This window comes from Oncorhynchus masou, chromosome 12, assembly GCF_036934945.1.
Source record: "Oncorhynchus masou masou isolate Uvic2021 chromosome 12, UVic_Omas_1.1, whole genome shotgun sequence".
Lineage (NCBI taxonomy): Eukaryota > Metazoa > Chordata > Actinopteri > Salmoniformes > Salmonidae > Oncorhynchus > Oncorhynchus masou.
The window spans coordinates 65,776,009-65,796,825 of NC_088223.1; the positions used below are offsets into that span (position 1 = coordinate 65,776,009).

Here is a 20,817-nt window from a genome sequence, read left to right on the forward strand (position 1 = left end):
TAGGGTGAGGGTTGAACCGGGGTGTGGACGTGAAGCTAGGGTTAAGATTAGGGTTTTGGCTAGGGTTAGGGTTGAACTGGGGTGTGGACATGAAGTTAGGGTTAGGGTTTTGGCTAGGGTTAGGGTTGAACCGGGGTGTGGACATGAAGTTAGGGTTAAGATTAGGGTTTTGGCTAGGGTTAGGGTTGAACCGGGGTGTGGACATGAAGTTAGGGTTAGGATTAGGGTTTTGGCTAGGGTTAGGGTTGAACTGGGGTGTGGACATGAAGTTAGGGTTAGGATTAGGGTTTTGGCTAGGGTTAGGGTTGAACCGGGGTGTGGACATGAAGTTAGGGTTAGGATTAGGGTTTTGGCTAGGGTTAGGGTTGAACCGGGGTGTGGACATGAAGTTAGGGTTAGGATTAGGGTTTTGGCTAGGGTTAGGGTTGAACCGGGGTGTGGACATGAAGTTAGGGTTAGGGTTTTGGCTAGGGTTAGGGTTGAACTGGGGTGTAGACGTGAAGTTAGGGTTAAGATTAGGGTTTTGGCTAGGGTTAGGGTTGAACCGGGGTGTGGACATGAAGCTAGGGTTAAGATTAGGGTTTTGGCTAGGGTTAGGGTTGAACTGGGTTGTGGACGTGAAGCGAGGGTTAAGATTAGGGTTTTGGCTAGGGTTAGGGTTGAACCGGGATGTGGACATGAAGCTAGGGTTAAGATTAGGGTTTTGGCTAGGGTTAGGGTTGAACTGGGGTGTGGACGTGAAGCGAGGGTTAGGATTAGGGTTTTGGCTAGGGTTAGGGTTGAATCTGGATTTGGATATTAAACTAGGGTTCTCTCTCTGGTAGTCCATCGGTTTTGACGATGGCGACTCGTGCACTAACTGGTTTATTGTGGGTTCTTGAATGACTCAAGAGTCTGAGTTCTGAAGCACATACTTTGAGGTATGAAGGACAGATGTGCTTCCATTGGTGTTGTTGGTCCGGTTGTGAGGGAATGACAATTTTCTCTGGTTGCGGTGAAGGTTCTATTTTCTTTAACCTTGGTAGACATCATTTTTTTTGTTAGGTTAATTTATTGGGTATATATTTAATCTGTACATATGAAAGTGTGTGGACCAGGATAACGCTCAATAGTAAAATGTCAGTCTTTGAATAATTTCTCTCTTGCTCTCTCTCTGTCTCTCTCTAGTGTACAATACACACAGGGCTCGGGTAATGCAGGGATGTGGATATGATCCTAGACGGGGCTGTACAATTCCACCTCAACAAATAGCTGTGAGACTGGTTCAATCTGTTTATGTGACAGAGATGAGGAGAAAGGACATAAGCACAACGCTACAGGAAGTGTTCTGTTCTGGGAGCTCTCTGCCTTACTGTCCCTCTGTCTGCAGTCTTGACCAATTTGTTTTTATTAGACTTTGTTTCCATCTAGTGTCAAAGAAAGAGAATACACATTTTCAATGAATTCTCTGAACTGTTCTCCATACATACTGTCATCAACTTTACTGAACTCAATTTGCCCCCATTCCATGCTGCTTAAACAAATAATTATATATATGCATACAGTACCAGTCAAAAGTTTGGACACAGCTACTCGTTCAAGGGTTTTCTTGATTTTTGCAATTTTCTTTGAATAATAGTGAAGACATCAAAACTATGAAAAAACACATATGGAATCATGTAGTAACCAAAAAACCTATGCAGATCAAATAAAATAAAATTTTAGAGACAAATTTTAGAGACAATGTAGACCTGTGTTGGAGGCTGCAGCACTACTGCTAGACCAGCCAAGCCATGTAAATTACCTTTGAAAGTTAGGCCTAGATTCAATCAAATCGCGCGTTGGTTGTTTTGGCGGTGTTGGAGGTGTAATTGTGTGCTGACAAATTGGTGAGCGGCTGTCTTATCGAGGTGTAGACAATAGAACATCATGCATTCAAGTGATTGCACAAACTTCTTACGCAGCTATCTGCATGAGATTTGTCCTTTTGTACTGTCGGGTGCAGTTTCGTTGCATCCAGTTTCGTTGCAGCCAAAACAACCACTATAATACTTACTTATCAATAATGCACATTTAAATGAATCCTGGCCTGTATAGAGGCTTACAACGGGTAGCGCCTCTGCTGAGAAAAAACACATTTGAGTTGATGGTGATGATAACCGTGTGGAAATTCACAGCTCATTTCACAAATCTGGTGTCATCAAAACAACAATCAATCACAGGTCAATACATTTTTATACATGCTCTTATCCAGAGCAACTAGGGTTCAGTGCCTTGCTCAAGGGCACATCGACCCATTTTTCACAAGTCGGCTTGGGGGGCCGAAACAAAGACCTTTCGGTTACTGGCCCAACGCTATTAATTGCTAGGCTACCTGCCACCACCATATTAATGAATAAGAGATTATTGGCTATAGATATCTATCAAGAAGACGTAATTCACTTTAGGATATGTGAATACCATACAGTACTGTGAGTAATTGTTGATTTAGAGTGATGGAGATATTGATGGATTTTCAGTGCTCTCCAACCCTGCCCCTGAAAAATGCAAAGCATCATGCCCTTGAGTCCGACGTCTGCCCCAGCACAGGTAGATGTATGAGTTGGTCTCGTAATATCCGGGAACCGCCATTGCTTTCCTCTCATGGTCATAAAAAAGCCAGTAGACATTTTTAGTTCACATTTTTTAATAACATGGCACAATTTACATAACACACGTTTAAATGAGGAGCATGCTGAAGAGTCAGTCGCATCTTTGTTTTGTTTTTTTTCTCATCTAGAAAGACAGTTTTTTTTTTACATACATGATAAACAGCAAAATTGTTTTTCTTGTTTACAATCTCTTTGCAATATGCATTGACTAACCACTACGGCTCCAGTGGACATTTTTAATGTGGGTTAAAAAAACACTGCACAACATCTGGCTCTCACAGAGTTTTTGAAGCGCACAACTAAACCTTCAGTGGACTACTAAAATAGATATCTGCTCTTTAGAAACAAACTGTCCATAGTTTAGACTGGCTTTTTTGTCTTTATTTTTTATTTTTGTAGATACAACAGCTTAGGATAGCACTTTAATACACTGTTAGACCAACATAATTTATTTCCAAACACATACTGTACACTCCTTTAGAGGGGAAAATGTGGGGTCTTTATGTAAATGTGCTGTATTCTCTCCAAAACAAGAATGGTGGTAGGAGTTGAGTTGTTGGAGTAAGTGATCTCTCTCACTTTCTATTAACCTTTCTCTGTTAGGTCAGTGGTTCCCAACCAGACATACTAGGACCCCTGGGGATAATTGGCCTATCCAGGGGGTACTTGTGAAGAATCTTTAGACCATAGGCTTACTGGTAAAATGCACATGAGGGGGTAGTCCGGGCAGAGCAAAATTCACTTGGTGGTACAGTAAGGGAAACAAGTTGGGAACCACTGTGACTTCAGGCATTGGAATTCCTCTGCAAAATGAATAGCTCTATAATAGGAATTTTAAGGATTGTTACCACACTTTTGTATCATATTTAAGAACATTTTTAACATTTGCACAACATTTTCTATGAATACTGTGGGTTTGTGAGATCTAGGTTGTGGAGAGAATACAGTTTTGTCAGAGTCCATTGGGATGGTGACCAGGCTGGCTTTCAGAGTAGAAGCCAAGACATTTGTTGCATAGTTGAATGTGGGGCATGGTGGTACAATGTTAACCTTTTCAGCTGCGTCAAGCTAAAACCAATCAGCAAAAAGCACATTATGAACTTCCTCCTCATTAATAATAGTCCTCTATTTACATTTGTTCAAAGTAAAGCTTTCAAAACACCCTTTTGCATATTTGTACCATGATTTGTTCCTTTAGGAGTGAGCATGTTGACTGTACACATATCTACACACTTTGCTGCCTGTCAATGCATTGAAGTACCTGTACATTCCAAAACGTCTTTGTGAGGGTGCTGTTTCCATTGCCCTACACACCTTCAGGGTAGTCCAGGACACGTTCTGTACAAGAGAAAGAATACACACAAAAAGCAGGAGCAAACTGGAGCAATTTCTTTTTTTACAAAAACATCATCTGTGGGTGTTCTCCCCCACATATCATCCACAGCTATGGTACAGTCTGCTGTCCCCAAAGCTAAGTGCTTGGTGTGAGGCACAGGGCAGAGTCTGCCTGTAGTCTCCAATCCAGGGTGAGGATTGCGCCCCACTCTGTTCACCGTGCCTCTATGTCTTTGTGGTTGTGTGCTGATGGTCTGTCTCTGATGTCTGTGGTGAGGGGCGTAGTCCGTCTGGGGGAGCCAGGCCTGGCACCCAGCGTGGGGATGAGGGGGGCGGGGCACTCAGGGAGGCTGTGGGCGGGGTTTTGTTCAGGATACCGTTCTGGTGGGCGGCGTGAGCTGCAGCGGCAGCCGAAGGGCTGACCCTGGGGTAGTGCATGCTGGGTAATCCGGGGACCATGAGGCCAGCGTGGTGGTGTGGCAGGTGGCCGTCCAGGGCCGGGTGGTGCATGGCGGCATGTAGGCGGCCGTGCTCGTAGTCTTCTCTGAGCATGTGCAACCGCTCACGCTCCTCTAAGTGTGCCCGGGCCTCCTGCTCCCGGCGCTGCTCCAGGGCTAGAGGGTGGTGGTGGTCGCGGTTAAAGTCATGAGCTTCTCGGTCCCTGTAGGAGCGTTCTGCCTCGTAGAGGCGCTGCCCGGCCAGCCGATGCAGGGGGTCGTTTCTCAGCAGCAGGTCCCTGGCCAGAGGGTCCCGTCTGTGGATGTCTAGGCCCCTGTAGGGGTCCCTCATGGGGTCCCAGTGGAAGGCTGGGTAGGGGAACCTCTCTGCCCCCGGAATGGGGCTGATGCCCAAGAAGGGGGCCACCATTCGAGTCCTCTCCAGGCCACTGATGTTGTTCATTGGGTGGACGCCCGCCATGCCCATGGGCATCGCCATGGAGGAAGGGGGGTGGTGGTGGGTGTGGAGGCTGGGCGTGAGGGGCACCTGGGGCAGGTGTGGGTGGAGGTGAGGGTGAGAGGGGGGTCTGTCCCTGTCCGTAGAACTGTCCTGCTCCTCTTTCCTCTCCTCCTTTACCTTCACCTCGTTGTTGTTCTTCTTGTGGTGTTCGTAGAGAGAGGGCAGCTCTCCCTTCTTCTCCATCAGGGCCTCTCTCTCCCCCCTCCCCAGCCCCCCGTTGGGCCGGTCCAGGCTGGTCTGGCGGATGTAGGGTGAGGTCGTTCCTCTACCGTTGGCCTTGTCCTCAGTCACCCGCCCGTCGTGGATGATTGGTGTTGTATCCTTGTCGCTGTGGTGATTCTCTTTGAGTTTGTGCTCGTCTGTGCCGTTGAGCTTCCAGGAGTCGGGGTGCTCCCGGTCCCTGTCTCTGTCTTTGGGCTTGTCCTTGTCCCTGGGGGGTTCACTGGGGGGCAGGTGGTTCTTTTGGGGCTCTGGGAGACGGCTGTGACCCAGTTGGCTGATAGGGTTAATGGGGACTGGGGACGGATGGGTCTGGTGACGCTTCTCCATGGCTTCCCTGGATGGACACAAAACAATGGGCTTTAAAGATGAAGGAAATGTAACATTTGTACCACTATTTCAGTGTTTGTCAGTGGTTTAATTTTAGGGTACATTGAGTTGGCAAAACATCGACATCCTATTAAGCTCTCAAATAAAATGGTCTCAGCCATGACAAAGCTTTACAACTTCTGACATTCTGCTGGTGTGACTGCTACAGGTAAAACTCCTCCATTACACCCACCTCTCCTTGTCGTCTTTGTTGATGGAGGACGTGTCTCGCTTGTCTGAGTCTCTGTCTCTCTCATGGGAGCTGACTGAGGCGCTCCTCTCCGAGTCGGCAGGTTTGAGCCAAGGAGGAGGGGTAGGGAAGGAGGGTGGTGTGCGGTGCAGCCGGTTCCAAGGCTCGTGGTTGTTGTTGAAGTGCTGCTGTGCATTGGGGTTGTCTTTATGGCCAAACACAGAGTTAGGCGCTGTTAGAGATTCAACATACGGAAAGAAGAAAATACCAAAACGCAAGTTAAAAGCATATCTCGCTGGTGTGGCGGTCAGTCAAGTCTAATGTTAGAATTTGATGAAAACATCATACAACATTAATTTTTATAATCTAACAGGAAATCCTCAAATGTTTGGTTGTCAAATACATGATGTTGTCATGGAAATGAAACTCACTTAGTGCTGGGTTTCCAAGCCCACCAAAGGCTGCTGTGCTGAGAGATGAGAGACCTCCAAACGAGGGAGGCCTACTGAATGGCTCTGAGAGAGAGAACACAGTTAGCACATTATCCATATTGCTCCTGTACTGGGTCAACCAGCTTCTGACACAGACATACTGTACTTGTTGTCTCACTGAGGCTGTATGGAGAGCTAAGGATCAATTGATGTGCATTTGACGTGACTAGGTGCGCTGTGCGTGCTGTGTCTTACCTAAGTGAGGTGCAGGGGTGAGGAAGTTTCCAGGGTGGTGGGGAGGGTGGCCGAACGGTCCGGCTGACGGGTGTGTAGAACCTGACATGGAAAAGAGAGTTTATGTAACACATCTTCCATAAGGATTTTAAACTGAGAAACAGTATTCTTTCCTTTTAAGAGGCAAGAGCATTGATCTTAGCATGTAATCTATAACCCAGGTGGAGACCTGTGCGCTGCCTCGACACTCTGTTAAAAATAGACCTCTCTATGGGCCCAGAAGGATTGATCTCCTTTGGAGAAGAGGTCCTGGAAGTAGTGTGTCAATCATAGAAATACAATGACCAATGAGTGATCCAGTCAAATTGCCCTGGTCTGAAGGGCTTTTCCCGTCTAAAAATCTAATTTCTATGGTGTCAATCATCTTCTACCAAGGGCACTAACCAACCCACACTCACCTGCTGCTGAGAAGAGTGTGGCGGGACGTGCTAAGTCGTGGTGGTGGTGCATCGCGCCAAAGAGGCTGGGACCGGGGGGTCGACTCAGGAACTCCGGCTTCAGCCCGAAGTCCAGCTTGTGCGGGTCGACCTGCATCTGCTGCTGGAAGATGCCAGACAGGACGAAACAGCACATGAAAAACACACCACCAACGCTGCAGGATCAGCAAGGATACAAACTGTAAAAAGGGTTTTTGTTGGTTATTTGTGGGCTAAGGCATGAAGGTACCCAGTAATGTAGAGGAAATAAAAAAATAGGTGGGTAAACGCTGAGCGCCGATCACGGTGATTAAAGTATCGCCCCCTATATTTTTTAGTGCATTTCTCTGCAAAAGGGTTGTAAACACTTACCCTCCACTACATCAGTGAAAGTAATACAAGATGGCAGTCCTCTTATAAGATTCTCTATGGGACTCTCTCTCTCTCTATACTGTCTCTCTCTCTATACTGTCTCTCTCTTCTCTCTCTATACTGTCTCTCTCCTTCTCTCTCTCTATACTGTCTCTCTCTCTCCTCTCTCTCTCTCTATACTCTCTCTATATACTGTCTCTCTCTCTATATACTCTCTCTATATATATACTGTATCTCTCTCTCCTCTCTCTATACTGTCTCTCCTCTCTCTCTCTCTCTCTATACTCTCTCTCTCTTATCTCTCTCTCTCTCTATACTGTCTCTCTCCTCTCTCTCTATACTGTCTCTCTCTCCTCTCTCTCTCTATACTCTCTCTCTCTCTCCTCTCTCTCTCTCTATACTCTCTCTCTATATACTGTCTCTCTCTATATACTGTCTCTCTCTCCTCTCTCTCTCTATATACTGTCTCTCTCTATACTCTCTCTCTATATACTGTCTCTCTCTCTCTATACTGTCTCTCTCTCTCCTCTCTCTCTATACTGTCTCTCCTCTCTCTCTCTATACTCTCTCTCTCTATATACTGTCTCTCTCCAGGAGAGGAGCTGGATTACACTACTACCTCAACTAGACTGGGTCTTAGATGATAAAACATTGGGGTTTAGAGAACCACAGTATAATGAAGCACATTAGACAGTGTGTCTCTATAGTCTGTGTGGAAAGAAATGCAAAGGGGAGGTCTCACCTTGACTTTCTGTTGGTGGTGGTAGATCTGCCAGGCCATATGGACATGCATGGCACACCACTTCCCTGGTTTCTGCACAAAACACAAAGCCAGGTGATATGGTTAACCTTAAATGTAGGATTCTCAAGGACTGTATGCGCATTAGTGACATTTTTATTTGTCCAGGACAAGGTTTAATCTTTGTCCAATTTGTTCACTAACTTGGTTGTGCAAACAACAACATTTTACTGCAATAAACATATTAGGGGAAGGAAGTTAGGGGAGAAACAACTACAGCTATTAACATTCTTACCCTGAGAATGGGCCGAAACGGATCCGTTAGCTAGAGGAGAGAGAGAGAGAGATGGCTCAGTTACTTTGTCTGTCATTCAGGCGTTCCTAATTAGCAACTATGCATGGCTTCCTTATTGAGTGTGTGAGTGTGTCCAGCTAGGGTGCTTACCCTGGGGTCCTTCTGTAAGAGTGTGTGTGGGACTGCTCCAGGTCTTGAGGCCACATCCAGTGGGTTAGAAGTCTGCAGAACACAGAGAGAGCTCATTGTGAGAGGAGGTATGGGGAGCATCGTCTCTGTCTTCAGTGTGTACATGCACATGTTTTTCAAGTTCACTCCCTATTCTGATAACGTACTGTATGTTTAGCTGTGTGTTGGTCTTCAGAGAGCACACTACACTGAAGGTGTGTTTATCAGGTTCACCAACTGTGTGTGTGGTGTTGGGCTGTGGCCCTACCTTGGGCTGGAAGGCCCCCTGCAGCGAGCCAAAGGGCCCGGTTGGAGGGATCACCGGTGGAATGCCGGACACGCCCGGGGGGTAGGAGTGGAACAGCTGAGAAAAGAAGAGAAGGAACAGAGAGAGGAGTGATGATGGGTGGAGTGTTGTGTTGTTCAGACAGAGAAGGACAGCAGCTGTATGAACAGTGAGATGAAGGAGAGAGAGGCCAGGATGACATGACAGGGGACAGGGTGGGCGGGGTGGAGGGAACAACACCAGCATCACTAGGGGTAAACATCCAAACCGCCGTCAGTCAGGTAGCTACAACTGTCACTGATCTTAGTGCCTCAAAGTGTTTAGCAAAACTAAAATGGTCACACTTGTTTATTCTACTGAAATCACCAGGTATTTACTAAGCACTAACATTGAAATTACACACTAATAACCTATGAATTACTAAAACCCATTTACTGCTATAGTCTTTCTCTGTGAGTGTTGACAGTTAAAAGGAACTCTCACCAGAAAGAATACTCCTATGTAATCACAACCAGTGTCTCTCTGTTGACACATTAATTCATTCATTTTAAATAGGGGTTATCAGCACAGTTAGGCAGGCTAGCAGTGAGATGAATTAAGACCAAACTCTGACGAACATGTAATTGCTACTCTGATTCACAACGTGGGAAACAGGTGAATGCCTCTGAATAGCAGAGCAGTAAATGAAGGCAGAGGTTAAGTGGTAGAGACAAAGCATACAGCGGCACACACTCACATACCACACACACACTTACATACCACACACACACACTCACATACCACACACACACACTCACATACCACACACACACACTCACATACCACACACACACACTCACATACCACACACACACTCACATACCACACACACACACACTCACATACCACACACACACACTTACATACCACACACACACTTACATACCACATACCACACACACACACTCACATACCACACACACACTCACATACCACACACACACTCACATACCACACACACACACATACCACATACACTCACATGCCACACACACACACTCACATACCACACACACTTACATACCACACACACACTCACATACCACACACACACTCACATACCACACACACACACTCACATACCACACACACACTCACATACCACACACACACTCACATACCACACACACACTCACATACCACACACACACTCACATACCACACACACACTCACATACCACACACACACTCACATACCACACACACACACACATACTCACATACCACACACACACTCACATACCACACACACACACTCACATACCACACACACACTCACATACCACACACACACACACACACTCTCACATACCACACACACACACACTCACATTCCACTCACATACCACACACACACACTTGATAGAGCCACTGAACTCAATTGATCATTTGTTCTATTCACTTGAGTAGGAAGGGGGTTGAAATGCTTCAGCCAGGTTCCACAGTAGTGAATGAATGAGCAAGCAGACAGTTGTGTTAGCAGACAGACATTTGTGATGGGTAAGACATAGAGCATCTGCCCAGTCTTCATCTGTGGACAGACAGGACACTGTATTCTCTCAGAGCAGAAGCTGAGGGGGAAGGCATGGGAGCTATTATACAAATACACACACAGCTACAACATGGACTAGCATGGCTGGATGGGTGAAGAATGCACAAACTGCCCCACAAACACATAGAGAAACTCACGCTGTGTCTGTAGAAAGGGTCAACTTTTGTTGGGAATTTTTCAAACTGTAGAAGGAATGAAATAAACAGAACTAAGAACAAGGATGATACAGGGAGGATACAGTGGCTTGCAAAACTATTCACCCCTTTGGCATTTTTCCTATTTTGTTGCCTTACAATCTGGAATTTAAATTTATTTTTGGGGGGGTTTGTATAATTTGATTTACACAATGCATGCCTACCACTTTGAAGATGCAAAATATGTTTTGTGAATCAAACAAGAAATAAGACACAAAAAAACAGAACTTGAGTGTGCATAACTATTCACCCCCCCCCCCCAATCAATACTTTACAGAGCCAGCTTTTGCAGCAATTACAGCTGCAAGTCTCTTGGGGTATGTCTCTATAAGCTTGACACATCTAGCCACTGGGATTTTGCTCATTCTTCAATTGCTCCAGCTCCTTCAAGTTGGATGGGTTCTGCTAGTGAACAGCAATCTTTAAGTCATACCACATTCTCAATTGGATTGAGGTCTGGGCTTTGACTAGGCCATTCCAAGACATTAGAATATTTCCCCTTAAACCACTTGAGTGTTGCTTTAGCATTATGCTTAGGGTCATTGTCCTGCTGGAAGGTGAACCTCCATCCCAGTCTCAAATCTCTGGAAGACTGAAACAGGTTTCCTTAAGAATTGCCCCACTTGCCTTTTGGCAAACACCATAAAGCCCAGCTCTGTGGAGTGTACGGCTTAAAGTGGACCTATGGACAAATACTCCAATCTCTGCTGTGGAGCTTTGCAGCTCCTTCAGGGTTATCTTTGATCTCTTTGTTGCCTCTCTGATTAATGCCCTCCTTGCCTGGTCCGTGAGTTTTGGTGGGTGTCCCTCTCTTGGCAGGTTTGTTGTGGTGCCATATTCTTTCCATTTTTAAATAATGGATTTAATGGTGCTCCGTGGGATGTTCAAAGTTTCTGCTATTTTTTACAACCCAACCCTGATCTGTACTTCTCCACAACTTTGTCCCTGACCTGTTTGGAGAGCTCCTTGGTCTTCATGGTGCCGCTTGCTTGGTGGTGCCCATTGATTAGTGGTGTTGCAGACTCTGGGGCATTTCAGAACAGGTATGTATATACTGAGATCATGTGACACTTAGATTGAACACAGGTGGACATTATTTAACTAATTATGTGACTTCTGAAGGTAATTGGTTGCACCAGATCTTATTTAGGGGCTTCATAGCAAGGGGGTGAATAGATACGCACGCACCACTTTTCCATTTACATTTTTTTGAATTTTTTGAAAAAGTAATATTTTTCATTTCACTTCACCAATTTGGACTATTTTGTGTATGTCCATTACATTAAATCCAAATAACAATACATTTAAATTACAGGTTGTAATGTAACAAAATAGGAAAAAACACCAAGGGGGATGAATACTTTTGTAAGGCACTGTATGTGCTAACTAACATTGAGTGACTACATAATGTTCCCTTTTTAGGACATTTCAGGAGTCAAACAATGTACATCTGAAAGAATATCACAGCAGCTCAACAGAAGCTTAATTATCGACATGAAAGACTGGGCTATTTAGTGAATCAAGAAGACAGAGGAGCCATTTGGCCACATCGTTATCCTCTGCCTGAAGAGTCCTTTCCCTGCTTTTCACCCTCCCATTTTGTGAGTGACTGAAGAGCTCATAAACTATCCAGCTCTCTGTATTTCTATGTTTAATTTGGGGAAGTTTAAGTGGTTTAATGTGGACCCAGGGAGAACATTTCCCCCAGTTAAGTTTAAACACTGCGGCCGTAAAAACACTTTTATGTCCTCATTAGCTGTCAGAGCGCGAGCCATTCCGCCTTTGAGGAAAATCTTCAGAGCAATGTAAAATACTCAGTGGTTACAGTCGGCCTATGTGAGAGTGTGTGTGTGCATTGTCTGGGGCCACGGTGTGTAAGTGTGTGTACGTGTGTGCGTGCGTGTATGTGTTAGAGAGAGGGCTGGTGAGCAAGCCTGTTTCAGAGGGACAGCCACACAGTGCCTGTGGCCTCAAACTAACAGCATGTTACTGCTAGTTTAAAAATAGCTCCATTCCAGTTTAGGGTGCCTGAAATATGCCAGAGAAAACACACAAAAAAATTTGGGAGAAGAAAGGTATCACTGTGGTAACAAATGCAGAAACAGATGGGTCATCATTGAGAGACACGCCCAAGGAAACCCGTTTCCCTCCAACAAGACTGGAACTGCCTTATAGTACTATAGGATCACCAATACTGTATTGAAACACTCACATTCAAAAACACTATCCATTCCACCCTACTATTTCTGTATGTACAACAAACACCTTTTTGGAGATTGTTGCTGTAAATGCTTAATAAAATAAACCATAATTAAACATTATTATCAATATCCACATCCCCTTCCAGTCCAAAACCACCAACCCCCTCTGCCCTCCCAGGAGTAGTGTTCTACTTATCCTCACATTTCTGGCTGGGGTACGCACCATGGGGGGTGCAGGGGTAGGCATGATGGCGTGGGAGAAGGGGGTGAAGGTGTGCTGGTGGGTGTGCTGGTGCGTGTGTTGGTGCTGATGCTGGTGCTGGTGCTGGTGTTGGTGGTGCTCGGTGCGCAGGTACGGGGGCGGGCCCAGGGAGGCCCCGCGGTCGGCGTTCTGCGAGGCGAGGAAACGGTTGTTGAGCTCCTGGCGCAGCAGGTCTTGTTCTGGAGGAGAGAGAAAGGAGAGGTAGAGAAGAGGAAGAGAGGAGGAAAGATGAAACTCACGGTCAGGACCAGTGTCCGTTTGTCCACACTGGATCTGTTTTGTCTAAGAATAGCAGAGTAAGACAAGACGTGATAGTCAAAGTGTCTGTGCTGGATCGGTTTTGTGTGAGAGTAACAACATTTATAGAGGTACAGTACTTCATGATCAGAGTAACAAAATCTATAGAGGTACAGTAATTCATGATCAGAGTAACAAAATCTATAGAGGTACAGTACGTCATGATCAGAGTAACATCATCTATAGAGGTACAGTACTTAATGATCAGAGTAACATCTATAGAGGTACAGTACTTCATGATCAGAGTAACAACCTCTGAGAATGCTGTTCATCGACTACAGCTCGGCATTCAACACCATAGTACCCTCCAAGCTCGTCATCAAGCTCGAGACCCTGGGTCTCGACCCCGCCCTGTGCAACTGGGTACTGGACTTCCTGACGGGCCGCCCCCAGGTGGTGAGGGTAGGCAACAACATCTCCACCCCGCTGATCCTCAACACTGGGGCCCCACAAGGGTGCGTTCTGAGCCCTCTCCTGTACTCCCTGTTCACCCACGACTGCGCGGCAACGCACGCCTCCAACTCAATCATCAAGTTTGCGGACGACACAACAGTGGTAGGCTTGATTACCAACAACGACGAGACTGCCTACAGGGAGGAGGTGAGGGCCCTCGGAGTGTGGTGTCAGGAAAATAACCTCTCACTCAACGTCAACAAAACTAAGGAGATGATTGTGGACTTCAGGAAACAGCAGAGGGAACACACCCCTATCCACATCGATGGAACAGTAGTGGAGAGAGTAGCAAGTTTTAAGTTCCTCGGCATACACATCACAGACAAACTGAATTGGTCCACTCACACAGACAGCATCGTGAAGAAGGCGCAGCAGCGCCTCTTCAACCTCAGGAGGCTGAAGAAATTTGGCTTGTCACCAAAAGCACTCACAAACTTCTACAGATGCACAATCGAGAGCATCCTGGCAGGCTGTATCACCGCCTGGTACGGCAACTGCTCCGCCCTCAACCGTAAGGCTCTCCAGAGGGTAGTGAGGTCTGCACAACGCATCACCGGGGGCAAACTACCTGCCCTCCAGGACACCTACACCACCCGATTGTTACAGGAAGGCCATAAAGATCATCAAGGACATCAACCACCCGAGCCACTGCCTGTTCACCCCGCTATCATCCAGAAGGCGAGGTCAGTACAGGTGCATCAAAGCTGGGACCGAGAGACTGAAAAACAGCTTCTATCTCAAGGCCATCAGACTGTTAAACAGCCACCACTAACATTGAGTGGCTGCTGCCAACACACTGACACTGACTCAACTCCAGCCACTTTAATAATGGGAATTGATGGGAAATGATGTAAATATATCACTAGCCACTTTAAACAATTCTACCTAATATAATGTTTACTTACCCTACATTATTCATCTCATATGCATACGTATATACTGTACTCTATATCATCAACTGCATTCTTATGTAATACATGTATCACTAGCCACTTTAACTATGCCACTTTGTTTACATACTCATGTCATATGTATATACTGTACTCGATACCATCTACTGTATCTTGCCTATGCTGCTCTGTACCATCACTCATTCATATATCCTTAAGTACATATTCTTTATCCCCTTACACTGTGTATAAGACAGTAGTTTAGGAATTGTTAGTTAGATTACTTGTTGGTTATTACTGCATTGTCGGAACTAGAAGCACAAGCATTTCGCTACACTCGCATTAACATCTGCTAACCATGTGTATGTGACAAATAAAATTGGATTTGATTTGAACATCTATAGAGGTACATTACTTCATGATCAGAGTAACAACATCTATAGAGGTACAGTACTTCATGATCAGAGTAACAACATCTATAGAGGTACAGTACTTCATGATCAGAGTAACAACATCTATAGAGGTACAGTACTTCATGATCAGAGTAACAACATCTATAGAGGTACAGTACTTCATGATCAGAGTAACAACATCTATAGAGGTACAGTACTTCATGATCAGAGTAACAACATCTATAGAGGTACAGTACTTCATGATCAGGGAACAACCCTTACAGAGGATGTATAGTGTTAGTCACATATCACATTAAAACCAAGACAGAGAACCAAAGTTCAGGTATTATCTTTACTATGGGAGTCACACAGGGCATCCCTGAATGGTGCCTGCTGCTCGAAGAGTCAGCACCTTTATTGCAATTACATGAATACCTCAAAAACCATTTTAGAACAGAGCTGTTGATCAACTGACTGGCAAACAACGGTTTGAGGAGAAATAGAGAAATGCATTTTATATTACGCTCTCCATCCAAATTGAGTAAATTGGCCCGAGAAATTGTATTTTCTCCAGAGTAACCATATAATTTGTATTCCACTGTAATATAATGCACCATTTCATACATTTATTTCTAGCTCTTACTGAGATGAGGGACATTTTATTTGTTTCTTCATAAAAGTTTCATTAGAATCTGAACAATATACAGCAGAGTTCATTATGGCGTTTTGACTGAATAGATTTCTGTGAGATGAACACATTGCCTTGTGAAAATGAGAATTGCTCATAGTTTTATTAAACCATGATAATACTCCCTTTCAGTGAGACCCTGACATTAAGCTAGATCACAAGTGGCACAACAGGAGAGGGCATTCATCACATGGGCTGATTGGGGGGGAAAAGTGTGTGCTGTTTGAGTGATCAACCAATCAAACACAACAGAATCTTGACCGAGGGAAGGACAGGACACCTGTCTGCACCTACTGCACCATTATAGATAAACACAGATGGCACATAGTGCAGCTATGTGTGGAATCCTTACCTGTCAGTCTCTGTCTCCTATAAATTAGCACAAACTTAACATTATATAAGTCTCTGTCTCGCTCCCTGTCACATTTCAATACGTCTTGGGCTCCACATGCACCTCTCTCACGCCACAGACGACCTGGCTTCTGCCACAACAGCCATGAGAATGTACAGCTTTGCTCTTCGCTGTCTGTGTGTTGCGACAGCTGCTGTTGTGGTGCAGTTCTCCTGCCTGTCCACATGGGGGCAGCCTGGTATATGTGCCTACCTGAATAGGGCGTCCCAGCGGCGGGGTGTCCTCCGGGGACTGGCAGGGTGCTAGACGTCAGTGGCGGAGGTGGGGGCAAGGCTGGTGGAGGCGCAAACATATTGGGGTGGTGGAGGTGTGGCGAGGACTGCAGGGCGGGGGGGAAACCGTGGGGAGCGATCTGATTGGCTGGGTGGGGCAGGGGGAGGGCCGTGGCTGCAGTGGCGGAACCGGAAGGTGGGAGGTGGGGTAGGTGTGGGGACGGACCAGCAGGGCCGTGGGGCTTGGTACCGCCCGGGGTACTACTCCGACTGCTGCTAGAGAGAGAGGACGGACAAGGGGACAGAGAGAAAGAGGGATTTTGTTTTTTACATTCCCATCTAAATCAGCTTCCCCACATCTACGCACATAGTAGATACGCTCTGACAGAAAGGTTTTACATTGCATTTCCCTCAAGAGACTTTTCTCTGAATCTCAGGATGTATCAAAACTTTACCTTCAAAACACCCTCAGATGCCAATGACCATCACTGGCAAACATTATAGAACAGCATCTGTGTTCAAACATTTCTGTAGTTCAGCAGCTTCAGAGGTACATGCAGAAAAAAGGAAGGCAGCGAGCCTTGTGTTGTGTGTGTGGATTTGTCTCTCTGAGACTCAGAGTCATGTAGCAGTAACTTAACAAGCTAAGCCCCAAAGCTCATTTGCAGCTGCCGCCTGTCTCTGTAACCACCTCGTGATTATTCACAGTCTGCCAGACCCGTTGGCACACTGACTGACACACTGGCACGCTGGCAGAGGGAGTCAGACACAGAGCCCGCTCCTCCCTCAGAGGGAGAGCCTTCGCTGGGACTGGGGCTGACTGGGACTCTGGGGGAGCTATCCTGGAGCTCTGAATTAATGCTCAGTGTTCGACTATCGGTAATGGAACAGCGAGCTGATTAATAGAAATGGGTAGAGAGCTGGAGGCTCCTTAACAGCAGATGACAATGTGGGTGGTTAAACAATCCAAGGCACTTATCGCTCAGCTGGACTGGCGGTGGTTTTCCCACCCTGGTGAGAATTAGTGATGTTGTCTGGCTGGGGGGGTTTCACCTCAATGCTAATTCAAGGCCTGTTCTTGCCAATCATTTATATGCTGATATAAGATCAGAGTTTGAATACTTTAAGTTAAAGAGGGTCTGAAAGGGTCTTCTCGTTACATTACTCAATATCAAAACAGCACACAAACAAAAGATAACATCAATTTACTGGAGCTTAAACAGGCCTACATATCTTGGTGTAAACAGAGTGTTTTGGGACTCACCTGAGGCCGTTAAGGCTAAGGCTGCTGCTGTAGGCAGATAGGGGGCGAGGGTGGGCCCCACAGTGTGAGGGGAGGCGTTGAGGCCCGGCCTGGCTCTGGCTGGGGTGGTGGGACAGTAGGGCGGGGTGTGGGTGCACACTGGGCGGAGGCCGGGGGTGGGACAGTGGCTCAGACTTGCGCTGGGGCCGGGACTCAGGCTGGTGCTGGGGCCTGGGCGGGGGGGCCTGTGAAGGCTCTGGTCCCTGAGCGAGAGGCAGGGCTGCGGGGATCTGAGGCCTGAGAGAAGCCTCTGAGCGTGGGGGCTGGTGGGCCGGGGCCTGTGCCAGAAGGGGGCCGAGGAGAGAGGGCTGGGCCTGGGAGGTGGGTAGGGACAGAGGCAGGGGCCGAGGGCGGCCAGCCGTATAGGGCTGCGGGGGTAGCGGCTGCTTTGGGGCACTGGGAGCGGGGGGAGGCACAGGGACGTCCTTGCAGCTCTCCTGGCTCTTCTCCTGGCTGCGCTCTAGGCCTGACACCTTGGGGAGGCCCAGGCCGCCACGCTCCTGGATGTCATTGGTGGACAGCGCATCGACGCTGAAATCTGGAACTGTTGACAGGGAGAGGAAACACAAATATATAGACTGGTCAGTACTTAAGTCACAGTTCATAGTTCAAATAAGAACTGGTAAGTACCTCAAAACACTACACATAAAAACTGCTTATTTCTACAGGACAGTCCACTGATAAAAGTCCATTGATGGTACTATATACAGTATGCAAGACCTAAACAGAGCCCTTCTACAGTGTTTGTGCATGGCCGGTGGGTCCTACTCAGACAGACATTGTGCTGTAGCATCAGCAGTTAACTCTCTATGAGCAAGAGCAGGAGCGGAGAGACTCATTGGGGATGACAATGCATACACAACCAGTAATTAACACTTATCTCTGGACACACACACACACACACACACACACACACACACACACACACACACACACACACACACACACACACACACACACACACACACACACACACACACAAATCTCTTCAGAGCTGTTGATTGGGCTGGTTCCCCAGAGCTGTCAGGCAGGCAGCCCTCTGGAGCACCATTATAGCAGGCTGAAGCCTCTGAGGTGGTTTCCTCTAAAGTATTACTGCTAGGCTGGTCCCTGTGGGCCCCCGCCTCATAGAGGAAGAACCAGGGGCCCCAGCCTCATAGAGGAAGAACCAGGGGCCCTGGGGACCAGCCTAGCAGTAATACAACAGAGAGCTAGCCTACAGAGAGAGAACAGACCACGCTTGAGCCCCAGCCTGCATCCCAGCCATCCTGCCACTCTCTCAGGCTCCATACTGAGCCCCTCCATTAGCAGTAGAATGTTTAACAGAGATTTAAGCACCCATGCGACACCATCATTAGGGGTCAGGTCAGATAATGTCTGACCGGCACCAGATAGACCAGGGTGCCAATATCTATTATCTGCTGTAACAACTATTGACCACTGCTGCTTCCTGGAGAGACGGGACAGGGCAAGACATCTGTCAGCTGGAGAACACAAGATACATTCTTCCCAGATGAAGCGTTTCCTTCTGCACTAGCACACTTTATCAGATCATTACACATAGCCTACACAATACCCACTGTACTACATACAGGAGGGACGTAAAGCAAGAAGCACAATCCTCCGCAAAATGTTTGATTCTAAAGGATCCGCAAGGTCAACTTAAAATTCCTATAAAGTTCCGTTTTCTGTAGTCTACTATGGCACTGACTCGCATAAAGCTTGTCCTAACTCACACCAATCAGTGTCTGTCTATCCTCAGACCTGATCCATGTTATTGTCCACGCCAATCTGCTCCACGCCATCACCATTCTACAGAGGCTCCTTCTAGATAGAAAACATCACTGGCTTAATAGATGGATGGATGGAGAGAGAGCTCCCAATTCCCAATTTCCTTCCCCCCTGAGGTCCCTGGGCTTGTTTTGAGAATGTGCTAACACGTTGAAAAGAAGGTGTCTCTTCTTCTCGTAATGAAGACTCCTGGGCCAGGAGGAGGAAAGGAGATGTGAACATCTCCCACGAGGGGTAATTTGTCCTTTTCCTTGATCCCTGGAAACAAATACATACATCCCCCACTGGCTCCTTTAAAGCACCAGCCCTGCTGTTTTCCTTTCCCAACAATCTTTCTTGTTTCTGTAGTAGTGGGGTTGTGGTGGTGGTTTATATCACATTAGGATGGGGAATAAATGACTAACGCCTGTTAGAGGTGGTGAAGCCAGGGGCTAGATTTCAGGCTCACAAGGGGGGTTAGAGTGGGGTCAGTCAGGGTCTTGTGGGACCAAAAGGCTCCTTAACAGCTTCTACCCCCAAGCCATAAGACTGCTGAACAATTAATCAAATGGCCACCAGATTATTTACATTGACACCCCCCCTCCAATTGTTTTTTTTGTACACTGCTGCTACTCGTTGTTTATTATCTTCACCCCTACCTACATGTACAAATTACCTCGGCTAACCTGTACCCCCGCACATTGACTTGGTACCGGTACTCTATGTATTTGGCCTCGTTATTGTTATTTTATTGTGTTACTTTTTATATATTTTTTTACTTTTGTTTATTTGGAAAATAGTTTCTTAACTCTTTCTTTAACTGCACTGTTGATTAAGGGCTTGTAAGTAAGCATTTCATGGTAAGGTCTACTCGGCGCATGTGACAAATACAGTTTGATTTGATTTGTGTATGGCAACGAACCGAGAACACACTACTAGGAAAAAGGGTGAGTGAGGGGACTGGCATTTCAGTATTTATTTTAGCACTGATTGCTACAACAGTCTACAACCTGATATATCAAATGATTACACAATAATGCACATCCACATTAATTTCAATATACACCTGTCCTTCAGCTATAAAATCCCTGTCACTATTCTCTCCCTCTCACCCCCCTCCTCCTCTCCCGTGTTGAGAGGGAGTCCGACCCCTGGAGACCATCCTGACAGATTTATAGGGGTCGAGACCTCTGGGACATCCCATTCCCAACACTCCGTCCAAGTCCCCTTCTCTCTGTCCCATTCCTCACCTAAATAGCCCCATCACACATTCTTAACCCACACGTCATGCCTTCAACCACAGAATCCAATGGAGTCAGGGGTTCCATCGCATCAATCACACAAAATCAATGCAGCAAACAGCCTAGCTACACTACCGGTCAAAAAGTTTTAGAACACCTACTCAATCAAGGGTTCTTCTTTATTTTTACTATTTTCTTTCTACATTGGAG

The 20,817-nt window shown here is 46.4% G+C and overlaps 1 protein-coding gene across 1 annotated transcript in view; it reads right to left on the reverse strand.

Moving 5' to 3' along the window:
• Positions 1–2,653: 2,653 nt before the first annotated feature.
• LOC135550687 (autism susceptibility gene 2 protein-like) overlaps positions 2,654–20,817 on the reverse strand; it is a 489,505-nt gene continuing 471,341 nt past the window's right edge. The window contains 14 exon segments of the mRNA XM_064981711.1: positions 2,654–4,292; positions 4,295–5,478; positions 5,704–5,932; positions 6,132–6,215; positions 6,387–6,467; positions 6,824–6,965; positions 7,956–8,027; positions 8,248–8,277; positions 8,398–8,469; positions 8,684–8,779; positions 10,430–10,474; positions 12,890–13,128; positions 16,274–16,569; positions 17,558–18,140. Coding sequence (XP_064837783.1) covers positions 4,180–4,292; positions 4,295–5,478; positions 5,704–5,932; positions 6,132–6,215; positions 6,387–6,467; positions 6,824–6,965; positions 7,956–8,027; positions 8,248–8,277; positions 8,398–8,469; positions 8,684–8,779; positions 10,430–10,474; positions 12,890–13,128; positions 16,274–16,569; positions 17,558–18,140 — 3,266 coding nt within the window. The 3' untranslated portion in view covers positions 2,654–4,179.